This window comes from Callorhinus ursinus, unplaced genomic scaffold, assembly GCF_003265705.2.
Source record: "Callorhinus ursinus isolate GAN/ISIS: 27379988/994484 unplaced genomic scaffold, GSC_fseal_2.0 scaffold3, whole genome shotgun sequence".
In the NCBI taxonomy this organism is placed as follows: Eukaryota; Metazoa; Chordata; class Mammalia; order Carnivora; family Otariidae; genus Callorhinus; species Callorhinus ursinus.
Genome location: NW_027397065.1, coordinates 64,058,534 through 64,072,576, shown reverse-complemented (window position 1 = coordinate 64,072,576; position 14,043 = coordinate 64,058,534). Strand labels below are relative to the sequence as shown.

The following is a 14,043-nucleotide window of genomic DNA, read 5'->3' as shown; positions in this document are numbered from 1 at the left end:
GCCCAAGGCTAATAAAATATGTGTGTTGAATAAAATTTGGCACAAATCCTAAAATATTTAAAAAATTAATATAAAAATCTATTAATGCTGACTGGTAATGGATACAGGGTTTCTTTTTGGGATTATAAAAACATTCTGGAGGGGCACCTGAGTGGCTCAGTCAGTTGGATATCCAACTTTTGGTTTCTGCTCAGGTCATGGTCTCCGGGTCATAGGATCAAGCCCTGCATCAGGCTCAGCGAGGAGTCTGCTTGGGATTCTTTCCCCTTTCCTCCCCCTCGAATAAATGAATAAAATCTTAAAAAACAAAAAGCATTCTGGAAATATGCTAATAATTCTACAACCTTATGACTATGTTAAAAATCACTGAATTTCATACTTTAAAATGGTGAATTTTATAGTATGGGAATTATATCTCAATTTTTCAAAAAGGAAAACATCTATAATGTTGATGGTATCCTGATATAAAGTAAATATACCTGTGTCCTGGTCGCTGAGCAACATTTACTGCTGGAGGATGAATCTTGAAAGATGAGTCCCAAGACCAGTTTTCCTGAGAATCACTATCTTGAAACATTTGAAAAATGGGTACCACCAATTTGTCTTGATCTGCTATTCTACTTCCATCAATAGATGCTGAAATAACTTCAGGTTGAAGAATGTATATGCCATTTAAATTATCAGCTACCATTTTAAGTAAATGAAAACAAGCCAAAAGCTTCTCTGAAAATAACTGACCCTGTTGTTGCTGAGTCAGCAAAAGCTTTATAGTATTTGAGGTCAGCTTTACCAAATGTCCCACATCTTGTTTGTATCTCATATCCCAATACTGCATTGATAAACACTGATGAAAAAGTTGAAAGATACAAAATACCCATGCATTTTGTCTTGTGCTCTTGCTTAAAAAAGGATCTAGTTTGGGGAAAGGATATTTTATAAATTGAAGAATGTAGAAAAAATGAGTGATACAAACAACTGTGTAATTTAACATTACATTTTTTTCTGTCACATTTTTTGAAATTCCGATAGCCCATGCTGCAAGGAGATTTTTCTGGACAGAATGCAGTTCTGTAATGGTTTTATCTGTCTCCTTGATATTATCCTTTGCATGTATTGTATCAAACATAGACGCAAATTCCAATCTTCCCTCCTTGACACTACTGAACAGTGGATCACTTTTTTGGTTCCAAAGTGAGAATAAGTTGTCTGGAAAGTATTTGCCTTCATTAGTTTCTTCTGCTTCAAAATCCTAAAACATGAGTGAAAAGAATTATACTTAATGTTATTTAATACCTTGTAAGTAAAAATCACTGGTGTTCTCAAATTTCTCCCCCTTAACAAGAGAAAAACAAAATATGTTTCTTGAAATAAAGTCAATATGTAACTGTTCAAATAAATAAAAAAAACTGCTACTAAGTACCTGGAAATCTGTTGTTTTTTCATTTAACTTCATTGTTTCTTCTGCCTGTAAGAATCTGGGGACAGCAGAATCAGCTAAACTTTGAGTTCCTTGGTGTTTTAACAGGCTACATCTCAGGGAATCCAGTGATCTCAAGTTCAGCCCTTTGCCTTTTGGCTGTAGAAGATAAAAGATTTCCAAGAGTAAAATTTTCTCTGTAATTCTATCATAAGCAGTTAAAAATTCTACAGACAACCGTATATAATCCAAGGATATTACTGTCAGTATGGTTTTAAATCTGAGAAAACTAAGAAGCCAACTTTTACCAATGATACCAAAAAGCACTATACCTTAGACAGTATCATACTTTGGTATGTTTTCTCAAGCCTCTGGGTTGAATCAAGTAGAAGGGATCTCATGAGCACTGATGGAGACAGGTTATCAACAAATCGGAGGGTTGTGACCATGTACCCATCAGAAATAATGAGGTAGGGTAACCGTGAGTGTGCTTTTATAGAAAATCTCTGTCTCATAGGGTCACTATCAGAAGCTGATGAATCTACAGAATTATTTGAATCTTGAAATGTAAACTGCTGAGGTCTAGCAAACAAACACAAAATTAAACAATTAGTAAGAGAAAAATCTTAAAGGAAACAATCATATTATTCCAAAGAAAAAAACAATTAAAAGCTACAGAAATGATAAAAAGGCCAGTTAAACACACTAACATTAAACTGTATTATCTATAAGGAAAACATAAATGATTAAATAATATGTAGGTTTATATGTTTTTTAAATATTCCCTGAATTGTGGTATTTACTCTATTTTGTTTTTAATTTAGTTTTATACAAACTATTTCAGAGAAGAATTAAGTCAGTTCATTTTTACTATTAAAGAGTTAAATAGTTAACCTTCCTTAACATATATTTAAATATACTTATAAGAATATAATTATGAGCTATGAAAGTACTTGTTATTGAGGAGAAAGAAGGGGTGGCCTGTGTGGCTCAGCTGGTTGAGTGTCCAACTCTTGGTTTCAGCTCAGGTCATGATCTCAGTGTTGTGGGACTGAGCTCTGAGTCGAGCTCCGCACTGGGCATGGAGTCTGCTTAAGATTCTCTTTCCCTCTCCCTCTGCTCCTCCCTCTTAAAAAAAAAAAAGGAGGAGGAGAAAGAAAGAAAACTAGGAAAGACATTTGGAAAAGATGGTAGTAAGGAAAATTTTATCAGTTTAAGATTAAATTTGACTAAGCTTCTACATAAATGTACATATTTACTGTTACGGTGGTATACCTGATTATGATTACTTAATATCACTGCTTATTAACTTTGGGGCTTTATAAAGAGAATAATCAAAAATATATTATAATCTCTTTCTGGTTAGGAAACTACACCAAATGGTCAACAACAGGAGAATGGTTAATTATAGAATGTACACACCACAAGGAATCTATAGAACATTAAAAAATTACTTCATGGAAATATGTATAATATAAACAGTTTAATCAAAAAAGCAAAATAGTAAACAGCATATATCATAGAACTTCTTTTGTTTTAAAAAAGAAACTAATGGGTGCCTGGGTGGCTCAGTTGGTTAAGCGACTGCCTTCGGCTCAGGTCATGATCCTGGAGTCCCGGGATCGAGTCCCACATCGGGCTCCCTGCTCAGCGGGGAGTCTGCCTCTCCCTCTGACCTTCTTCCCTCTCATGCTCTCTCTCTACCATTCTCTCTCTCAATAAATAAATAAAAATCTTTAAAAAAAAAGAAACTAATATTGTTATTATTATAAATACCATATATATTTTTTAATTTGTAGGACAACACACTAAAATGTTAATTGCTATTTTGGAGGAATAGGATTACAAGAGTGTTTCACTTTCTATACTATTTATTTTTATAGCACTTGATTTTTTAGTTTTTTTAAATAATAAATATGTATTACTTTTGTAATCAGAAAAAGTAATCCATTTAATTTTTTACATTTTTTTAAGATCTTATTTATTTGACAGAGAGAGAGACAGCGAGAGAGGGAACACAAGCAGGGGGAGTGGGAGAGGGAGAAGCAGACTTCCCACCGAGCAGAGAGGCTGATGTGGGACTCGATCCCAGGACCCTGGGATCATGACCTGAGCAGAAGGCAGACAGCTGAGCCACCCAGGTGCCCCAAAAGTAATCCATTTTAAAAGGTCCTAAATTAATTTTAAAGACTATGAGGAAATTCAAGTCAATTATGAATTAGACCATAAAAAAATAAGGAAAAAATACTTTCACTGCAGGAAGTGACAAACTTCTCAATTAGGATTTTCTAATACTAAAAATTAGGCATCCTTTTTTCTAAATATAATCAAGGACACACCTCTCCTCAATTTCCTTTCTGGGAGGCAATGGATTAATTTCAAAGGACTTTTCCAGTATTTCTGTATTGTAAATACCTGTGTATGTATGTCAGGTCATATCTAATATCAGCATAAATAACAACAAATATTTACTGAGCACTTACTTTACGTCAGAAGTGTGCTAAGCAATTTGTTACTATTTATTATTTCACTTCATTCCCTCAACCCTAAGAGACAGAGTCATCTTCATTTCACAGTAAAAGAAACAGAGGCTTAAAGTATAACTTACCCAAAGTCACACAACTAATAAGTAAAAGAACCAAGATCTGAATTTTAGTCTGACTCCAAAAGCCAAACTGCTACCCCAACCCACAATTAAAAATTAAAATATGGCAAATTCTAAAGTCTTCTATCCATTTCCCACAACTTTTTCCTTTTTTCCCTTTGGGGAAAAAAAAGATAAATCCATGTGCCAAGTTAAGTTTGAGTTACTAATTTATGTAAGTGCCCTTCTTTTAAAACAATAAAAGACATAGCATACTTCTTTGAACTTTTACATAAAAGAAGATATATGTTTGTGTTATTGAATATTTAAATAACTTATACTTACATAGTCACAATGTCAAATTTTCACCAGGATTAAGCAACAAAAAGAAATAGAAGAAAACTATATATAAGAAACAGATATTGAGATGACAGACTCAAAGAAGGAATAAGACAATTTGAAAGATAAAATTACTTAAAAAAATACATAGTAAAGTAATACCAAAGAAGAAAACCTGTAAACAAATTAAAACAATTCAAATGTCTCACCTATATGTTATTAGTGGGTGAAAAGGAATAAATTCTGCTGGCCCAAATTCTATGGAGCAGCCAAATGTAATTAACGTTACCAATTCACCTTGACAGGTCAATAAAACCAGGGAGCCACGTTTTAACATACAAGCCAGAAAAAGACTATCATGAGTCCAGCTGATATCACCTACCCAGTAGGACCTAGAAAAAGCAAGACAGTATGTTTAGAAAGGACTCTCTACAATGTGTTTCACAATTTAAAATGGCCAAGCAAGGGTGAAACATTTCAAAAATAAGGGAAAAAGAATGAATAGTAGGCAACTGCCACATACATTTTTGTGTATTTTACTTCCCAGAAAAAAGGTAAGAAACAAAGATGTTTGCTCATAAATATGTACTCCATACAACATAGCAATTAGAAATTCATACACATAAGCAAGTAAGATGAAAATACTCCCTAAAAGAGTTAAGCTTTTCAGTCACTCACATTTTAATTAGAACTTTTTTTAAGATTTTATTTATTTATTTGACAGAGAGAAAGAGAGCACAAGTAGGCAGAGTGGCAGGCAGAGGGAGAGAGGGAGAAGCAGGCTTTCCGATGAGCAGGGAGCCCGATGCGGGGTTTGATCCCTGAGCCGAAGGCAGCCACTTAACCGACTGAGCCACCCAGGCACCCCAAATTAGAACAACTTTAATCATATTGGTGTCTACAACTAAAATCCACTGATAGATTTAAAGGTCAATACCCTGCCTGTCGTCTCTGCAGTTTGCCAGAGTTCCATGCAGCAGCAGACTTCCTCCTCCCAAAGCCATCCTTACTATTCCTTAACTATCTGGTAATATTAATCTTTCATGGAGACAAAAAGTAGCTCTTCATGTAAATTATGACAGACACTCTAAGTCAAGCAGACCACCGCACTGCGACCAGTAATACTTTTATTTATTTTATTGAAGTATAGTTGAGACATGATGCTGTATTAAATCCAGGTGTTAAGGGGCACCTGGGTGGCTCAGTCGTTAAGCATCTGCCTTCGGCTCAGGTCATGATCCCAGGGTCCTGGGATCGAGCCCCACATCAGGCTCCCTGCTCGGCGGGAAGCCTGCTTCTCCCTCTCCCACTCCCCCTGCTTGTGTTCCCTCTCTCACTGTGTCTCTCTCTGTCAAATAAATAAATAAAATCTTTAAAAAAAAAAATTTCAGGTGTAAGAATGAATAATACCTTTAGAAAGGAACCTTTGGAGAGGGAAAGAAAATGAAGAGGCAAGGCTAGACAGACCTGAAAACTTTGGAAATTCAGAGAACAGCACAGAAAAGTGTTCAGAAAAGGAAATTAAGAAGTCCAAGAGGAAATCTGGTAGTGGCTCATGTGCCATCCAAAAATCATTACTTATGTTGCTATTAACCTACATGCAGTGCCAACTTTGTTTAAAAAGCTAACACCACAGTCTCCCTGAGTATATAATGGTTTTCCCAATCCAGGTTATTTTCATTTTGGTCTCTAATTAAGCTCAATAGTTCCCTACCCGGTTGTGACCCCACTCCTCCTGAGACAACACAGGAAAAAATAAAAAAGAAAAGAAAATATGTTCATGTATCTTCCACCCTACCAAGACTCTTTCTTAAAGTAGGATTTTCCTTACATAAAGCAATTTTAGAATCTATCAAGCACAAATGCTGAAAGGAAATTGCATTATCTATCTAAATACCTATTTAGATACCTTTTGAATTATCGGAGCCTTAAACTTATTAAACCATTGGAAAATAAAAACAGTATGTAGAAACACAAGTGTTCTTACCTAGTAAGTGTAGCTGGGACCACAGGATTCTTGTTACTACATCCTCTCAGGCTACCACAGAGAGTAACAAAATTCAGTGTGTTTATAAACAATACCTGAGTTGCCTAAAAAGAAAAAAAAGACAACAAAACCATTGAATTATTTTATTTTAATCATTACTTTTAATTCTAGAGACCTAGAGACTATTATTATATCAATAAACTATCCTGGAAGTCTTTCCCAACTGGCAAAACAATACTGAAAACTAAAACTCCACGCTCTTTTATACTATATTTTAAGGCCATCAGTTACCACTTTGCCCTTTTTTGTTCCTTTATGCTACCCTCTTTTCACTTCTGAAGGCCAAGTTTTGAAATTACAGCAGCTAGTTTAAATAACTTTACCAAACTACAACATTAAATTGGATCAGAAAACACCAATTTAAAAAACATAAAGTAGTATTAAAAAACAAAGAACTCCAAACTGGACTAAACTCTTATGGGTTACTTCCAAGACAGATTACATTTACTGACCTTTGGGTCTTTCTGATTAAGAGTTACTGCCAGGGTAACACCATCTCTTGAAAAGGCAGAAAGTAGAGCTCCTCTTGACTTTACTGATTCACATTTAGGAACCAGACTGCACAGAATGCAGTTTTGTTGTGCCCAATGAACATGGTATGGCAATGATCTAAGAAAGTAATGAAATAATTGAAAATAGGAAATATGGTAACTTTTAAATTAATAGTTCATCACAAAAAACTTAAGAGTCCAACTAAATTCCTATATGTGCACAAATATTAGGGGGCATTTTAGCAACTGTTCAGAAGTTTCATCCAAGGCACAAAAGAGCAGTTGCCAGTTAAACAAGTTCAATATCAGCATTTTGTTAGTAATGGCATGTTCCATGTCAACCCCAAATACATCTGCTTTGACGAAAGGTTCAGGTGACACAGATTTCTACATTATTATAAACATTTTTACAGGAATTAAATAGGTAGAAAAGAAAGGATTTTTAAAATAGTGGCAATGTTCTGGGGTGCCTCTCTGGCTCAGGTGGTAGACCCTGCGACTCTTGGGTTTTAAGTTCAAGCCACATGTTGGGCTCCATGCTGGGCGTGAAGCTTCCATACAGAAAAATAAAAAATAAAATAAAATAAAGTAGTGGCAATGTCCTATATTTGATATGAGCATGGTTATACAAACATATATTTATCAAAATCCACCTCATTATACACTTAAGATTTTTTTCATTTTACTTTATATAAATTATATTTTAATAAAGTACTGTTAGCATATGAAAATTAAGAAAATAAGCAAAAAAAAAATCACACTATTTTACTAAATCCTACTCAGGCATTTTATGCTTTTAATGCACTCTGTATATTACTGGGTTTTTTAGAATAAATAAAACTGTTTATTTTAATTTATTTATTTAAGTAATCCCTACCCCCAAAGTGGGCTCAAACTCACAACCCCAAGATCAAGAGTGGCATGCTCTTCTGAATGAGTCAGCCAGGTACCCCTAAACAAAGCCAGGTACCCCTAAATAAAACTATTTTAACTTTTTAAAAAATGTATTTAGGGCGCCTGGGTGGCTCAGTTGGTTAAGCGACTGCCTTCGGCTCGGGTCATGATCCTGGAGTCCCAGGATCGAGTCCCACATCGGGCTTCCTGCTCAGCAGGGAGTCTGCTTCTCCCTCTGACCCTCTTCCTTCTAGTGCTTTCTATCTCTCATTCTCTCTCTCTCTCAAATAAATAAATAAAATCTTTAAAAAAATAAATAAATAAAAAATAAAAAATGTATTTATTTGAGAGAGAGAACACATAAGCAGGGGGAGGGGCAGAGGGAGAAGCAGACTCCCCATTGAGCAGGGAGCCCAATGTGGGGCTCAATCTTAGGACCCTGGTATCATGACCTGAGCCGAAGGCAGACGCTTCATTGACTGAGCCACCTAGGCACCCCAATAAAACTATTTTTTAATTTAAAAAGTACTTGAGCATTTAAAAGGTACAGTAGTTAAGTTCAAATTATGTCCCTTTTAAAATTCAATTGAATTATTTTTCAAAATAGCTATCTCTATACCACAACCTTTCTCACCTTTTACATGTTCTCATTTCCAAGAAAGGAAACAAAACAAAAACAAGAAAAACCTAGGAAGGTTTTTAATTTAAAAAGTAAACATTTAAAATGAAAACAAAATAAAGTATGGGAAGAACAGCTTTGTAAAATCTTGTAAGTTCAAATTCACATTTCATTTAACTAATCTTATTATGTTCTTACAGGAGTAAAAATATTGCTGTAAAAGGGATAAAAAATAAGAAGGAAATCTTCACTTTACCTTATAGGTGTAAATACATTTTCATGCCACCGAATTGCTAGAAATGTCAACTTCAGACACTCTCCAGAATAAAAAGTAAACGAACACAAGCAGCAATCTCCAAATAACTGTAGATAAATTTAATAAACTTTAGTATATAATTCATCTGAAAATAAATCAAGATATACAGAACATATATTTATCATAAATAAAATAAAATACGGAAATCCTGCTTGTATTTTTATTCTTAACGTTAGGCTAAAGAATAGTTAAAAAAAAAAAAAAGAGTAAGTAATTTATTTCTGAGCCAGAGGCATGCCCCAAGAAAACAATGCCGGGGAGGGGGGTAGGGGGATGGGTTAGCCTGGTGATGGGTATTGAGGAGGGCACGTTCTGCATGGAGCAGTGGGTGTTATGAACAAACAATGAATCATGGAACACTGCACCAAAAACTAATGATGTAATATATGGTGATTAACATAACAATAAAAAAAATAAAAAAAAAAGAAAACAATGCCATTTACTGTGACTATTACTGGAAAGATTCTTATATATTCTTATGTATTTTTCTCTTATTTAATAGTTACATATTATTTAAATTAGGGCACTACCTAGAGGTAGAGGAAGGTAGAGGAAAATAAAATTTCAAAACGCGATTTCTAACAATAGTGGATTGGGTAATGAAATGTTGGTCCATACATACAAAGAATGCATGCAGCTATTTAAGTTTTTTAGCTAATGAATAGGTTCTTTCTTGGAAATTAAATCTTACTTAGTATCACCAATTCTAGCTTTTTCAATTATTAAACTAGTTATATTTTGAAACTAAGGAAAAGTACAGAATCAGTCCTATAAATAGGGAACAAACTGCTGGTTGCCAGAGGGGAGGGGGGAGGGGGATGGGCAAAATGGGTGAAGCGGAGTGGTGGGTACAGGTTTCTAGTTATGTAACAAGTCATGGGAATAAAAGGTAGAGCATACAGTATATAATCAATGGTACTGTAATAGTTTTGCATAGTGACAGATGGTGACTATACTTGTGATAAGCACAGCATAACATAAAGAGTTGTTGAATCGCCATGTTGTATACCTGTAACTAATGTAACACTGTGCCAACTATACTCAAAAAAATAAATAGAAGTAAATAAAAATTTAAAACTAGGGGAAAGTGAAACTAGGGAAAGAAAAAGGAAGCTCTAACTTAAACCATTTTTTTATTTAAGTATAATTAACAGTATTATATTAGTTTTGAGTGTACAATATAATTTTTCAAAAATTCTACACATTTCTCAAGATAACTATGCTCTTAATACTCTTTATCTATTTCACCCATCCCTCACCCACCTCTGGTAACCACTAGTTTGTTCTCTGTATTCAAGAATCTGTTTATTTTGGTGGTGGTGGTGGTAGTGGTTCATTTTTGATTTTTAGATTCAACATGTAAGTGAAGTCATGGGTATTTGTCCTCTGACTTATTTCACTTGGCATTATACCCTCTAGGTCCATCTATGTCATCACAAATGGCAAGATCTCATTCTTTTTTATCACTAAGTAATATTCCATTTTATAGATATACCACATCTTCTTTATCCATTCACCTATTGATGGACACTGGGGTGCTTCCATAGTTTGGCTACTGTAAATAATGCTGCAATAAATATAGAGGTGCATATGTCTTTTCGAATTAGTTTTTGTTTTCTTCGGGTAAATATCCAGTTGTGGAATTAGTGGATCATATGGTATTTCTATTTTTAGTTTTTTGAGGAAACTCCATACTGTTTTCCACAGTGGCTGCACCAATTTATATTCCCAACAGTGCACAAGGGTTCTTTTCTCCACATCCTTGTCAAACACGTGTTATTTCTTGCCTTTTGATACTAGTCATTCTGACAGGTGTTAGGTGATATATCTCAATGTAGTTTTGGTTTGCACTTCCCTGATTAGTGATGTTGAGCATCTTTTCATATAACTGAGACCATCTGTATGTCTTCTGTAGAGAACTGTATATTCAAGTCCTCTGCCCATTTTTTAATTGGATTATTTGTGGGTTTTTGGTGTTGAGTTGTGTAAGTTCTTTGTATACTTTCGTTTTTTTTTTTTTATTCATTTGAGACACAGAGATACAGAGAGAGAAGAGAGACAGAGAGAGCATGATCAGGGAGAGAGGCAGAGGGAGAAGCAGGCTCCCTGCTGAGCCAGAAGCCCGATGTGGGGCTCGATCCCAGGACTCTGGGATCATGACCTGAGCCGAAGGCAGACGCTTAACCATCTGAGCCACCCAGGTGCCCCAGTTCTTTGTATACTTTGGATATTAACTCCTTAACAGAAATATTTGCAAATATTTTCTCCAGTTCAACAAATTACCTTTTTGTTTTGTTGACGGCTTCCTCCTTCCCTGTGCAAAAGCTTTTTATTTTGTGTACTCCCAATAGTTTTAACTCTGCTTTTGTTTCCTTTGCCAGAGGAGATGTATCTAGGAAAATGTTTCCAAAGCTGTTGTCAAAGAAATTACTGCCTATGCTTTCTTCTAAGAATTTTATCGTTTCAGGTCTCACATTTAGGTCTTTAATCCATTTTGAGTTTATTTTTTTGTGGTGTAAGAAAATGGTCCAGTTTTCTCAACACCATTTGTTGAAGAAACTGTCTTTTCCCCACTATATATTCTTACCTCCTTCCTCATAGACTAATTGACCATGTATACATGGGATTATTTCTGGATTCTCTATTCTGTTCCTTGAGCTGTGTCTATTTTTGTGCCAGTACCATACTGTTTTGATTACCTCCAGCTTTGTTCTTCTTTTCCAAGATCACTTTGACTGTCTTTTGTGGTTCTATACAAATTGTGGGGTTATTTGTTCTAGCTCCTTGAAAAATGTTGGTATTTTGATAGGAATTGCATTAAATCTGTAGACTACTTTGGGCAGTATGGACATTTTAACAATACTCATTCTTCCAATCCATGAGCATGGAATATCTTTCCATTTGTTTGTGTTATCTTCAATTTCTTTAATCAGTGTTTTACACTTTTTGGAGTACAGATCTTTCACCTCCTTGGTTAAGTTTATTCCTAGGTATTTTATTCTTTTTGGTGCAATTATAAATGAAATTGTTCTCCTAATTTCTCTTTCTGCTACATCATTACTACTGTAGAGAAATGCAAGAGACTTCTATATATTCATCTCGTATCCTATGACTTTACTGAATTCATTTGTCGGTTCTAGTAGTTTCTTTTGGTGGAGTTCAAACCATTTTTAATAAGCATTTTAAAAAATATGACCAAGAAATGTAAAAATATTTTTTCCACAATAATTTCATATTTACTGTGACAATTAATGATGACTAAAGATATAGAACAGTGCTTTAACACTCTGCTCAATAGCTTCACAAATAGTTTCTGTTCTTAGAGTCTGCGATCTCAACTTCTATAACACCCTGTCTGATTTGGATTTTACCTCATTTTTTATAAAAACAGCATGCACTACAGCTTCTTTATCTTCATTAGAAGGCAAATGAACTGCTTCTTCAGGTATGATCTGGGACCACTGGCCTACTAATGAAGGGCTTTTAGAAGAGAAGATATTCTTGAATTCCAAATATTCCCAAAGAAATATGCATCCAGGAGTTATAAGCAGAACTCTTTTCCCATTTCCAGATACATACAAGTACAGTCTCAAAGAGCTTGCTTTAAAAAAAAAAAAAAAGTTAATTAAACTTCTGAAGTCTGAATTCTTCCCAGAAAGTACATAATTTATCTATTCTGACAATAAGAAACCTAAATGATGCGTCCACTCAGGATAAAACTAAGGCACAATAAATTAAAAATACAAATAATAGTAACATTTATCATGTATTTGTTACATGATATTAGGAACCCATTGTTATCAGTATGATAGGCCAGACTTTTCTTCAAGATGAATCTAAGTATCACAATCATTTGTGATTCATAGATTCATAGGTTCATTCCAAACTTCATACATATATAAGAAAACATATATATGTATATATTCTCTATCTATACAGATATATATGCACACATACAGAGATGTATTTTTAAAATAGGAATAGGAAAATGTTTCATCTTCTTTTCCTTCTATTTACCAAGTAAACCAATTTAAGTAAATAAAAAACTCCTACCTACTGCAGCTTGAATCATTTTCTTAGGCTCTTCAGTTGTCTGTATAGTTTTCAAGCAATCTTGATCTTTGTTCCAAAGAAAAAGCTCCCCTGTAGTGAGTACCCCAGCCAGCCAGGCATCTGTTTCCAAAAAGGAAATACAATACTTATAATCTAATATTTCCCCTGATATTACCCCAAATTATGAACAAACACAATCTAGCCTTTTGAAAATATCAGTACTACTTAACCATTACTGGATGTTGTTAGGACAGTAACATCCTTCAGTAAGGGCTGCAGACAAGGAATTTTCTTCTTTGTTCTTCCTGACAGCAAATTAATTTCATTTATGAATTTGTCATCCAAAAGAAAAACAGCTTCATTTTCCTAAGAGAAGAAACATGTGAGACTGACGAGGTGCCAGAAGTTAATTCAACCTCTAACCTAAATAATCCCAGAAAGGAAAATAAAGTGACATTCAAGAAAGATTATATACTTGTACCACAAATAATAAAATGAACAATAAGGTTGATTAGGTAACCTAGAGATTTTTTTCATTCTATCTTAAAATCCTTCTTAATAGAATCACTAGGTAGAATAACGTAATGGTTGCATCTAGATCTTTTTGACCTTTAAAATTATAGGAGTGTTGGGGCACCTGGGTGGTTCGGTCGTTAATCATCTGCCTTCGGCTCAGGTCATGATCCCAGGGTCCTGGGATAGAGCCCCACATCAGGCTCCCTGCTCCATGGGAAGCCTGCTTCTCCCTCTCCCAGTCCCCCTGCTTGTGTTCCTGCTCTCACTGTCTCCCTCTCTCTCTGTCAAATAAACAAATAAAATCTTAAAAAAAATAAAATAAAATAAAGCTAGGTTTTTAAAAAATAAATAAAATCTTTTAAATAAATAAATAAAATTATAGGAGTGTCTTCTAATTATGCTAGCCAAAACTGAATTATGTGTTGTTTAATTTCATCAATTTGAACAGTAGTAGGGGCAAGTTTTTAAATTATTTACCTAGATTAAAACAGATATGGCTTCTGAAATTTGTAAAACCCAGGCTCTGATCATTTTTTATTATCTAGAAAAAGCAGGCTGTTTTGAATGAACCTTGTTTTCATATATTTAAGGGCAGTGGTTTTCAAAGTACCACCTAACTAACACTATCAGCAACACCTGAGACCCTGTTAGAAATGCACTCTCCACCCAGAACTACTCAATCAGAAACTCCAGGAGTGGGGCCCAACACTTGTTTTAAAAACATCACCAGGGCGCCTGGGTGGCTCAGTTGGTTAAGCGACTGCCTT

General features: G+C 34.6%; 1 protein-coding gene across 9 annotated transcripts in view; it reads right to left on the bottom strand.

Moving 5' to 3' along the window:
• CPLANE1 (ciliogenesis and planar polarity effector complex subunit 1) overlaps nt 1-14,043 on the bottom strand; it is a 141,652-nt gene that overhangs the window by 117,882 nt on the left and 9,727 nt on the right. For 7 of the 9 annotated variants that reach the window (XR_012377604.1, XM_073890981.1, XM_073890985.1 and 4 more), the window contains exons 3-12: nt 12,991-13,126; nt 12,761-12,880; nt 12,079-12,308; nt 8,648-8,754; nt 6,840-6,996; nt 6,328-6,431; nt 4,550-4,732; nt 1,750-1,999; nt 1,421-1,576; nt 480-1,249 (exon numbers count right to left, since the gene is read on the bottom strand). Coding sequence is in view for 8 of the 9 variants with exons in the window: in XM_073890981.1 (XP_073747082.1) it covers nt 480-1,249; nt 1,421-1,576; nt 1,750-1,999; nt 4,550-4,732; nt 6,328-6,431; nt 6,840-6,996; nt 8,648-8,754; nt 12,079-12,308; nt 12,761-12,880; nt 12,991-13,126 (2,213 nt within the window). In the remaining variant the exon portion in view is untranslated. Of the gene's footprint in view, nt 1-479; nt 1,250-1,420; nt 1,577-1,749; nt 2,000-2,370; nt 4,340-4,549; nt 4,733-6,327; nt 6,432-6,839; nt 6,997-8,647; nt 8,755-12,078; nt 12,309-12,760; nt 12,881-12,990; nt 13,127-14,043 lie in introns of those variants that run through there. The other 2 variants (XM_073890988.1, XM_073890989.1) reach the window with 2 other exon arrangements.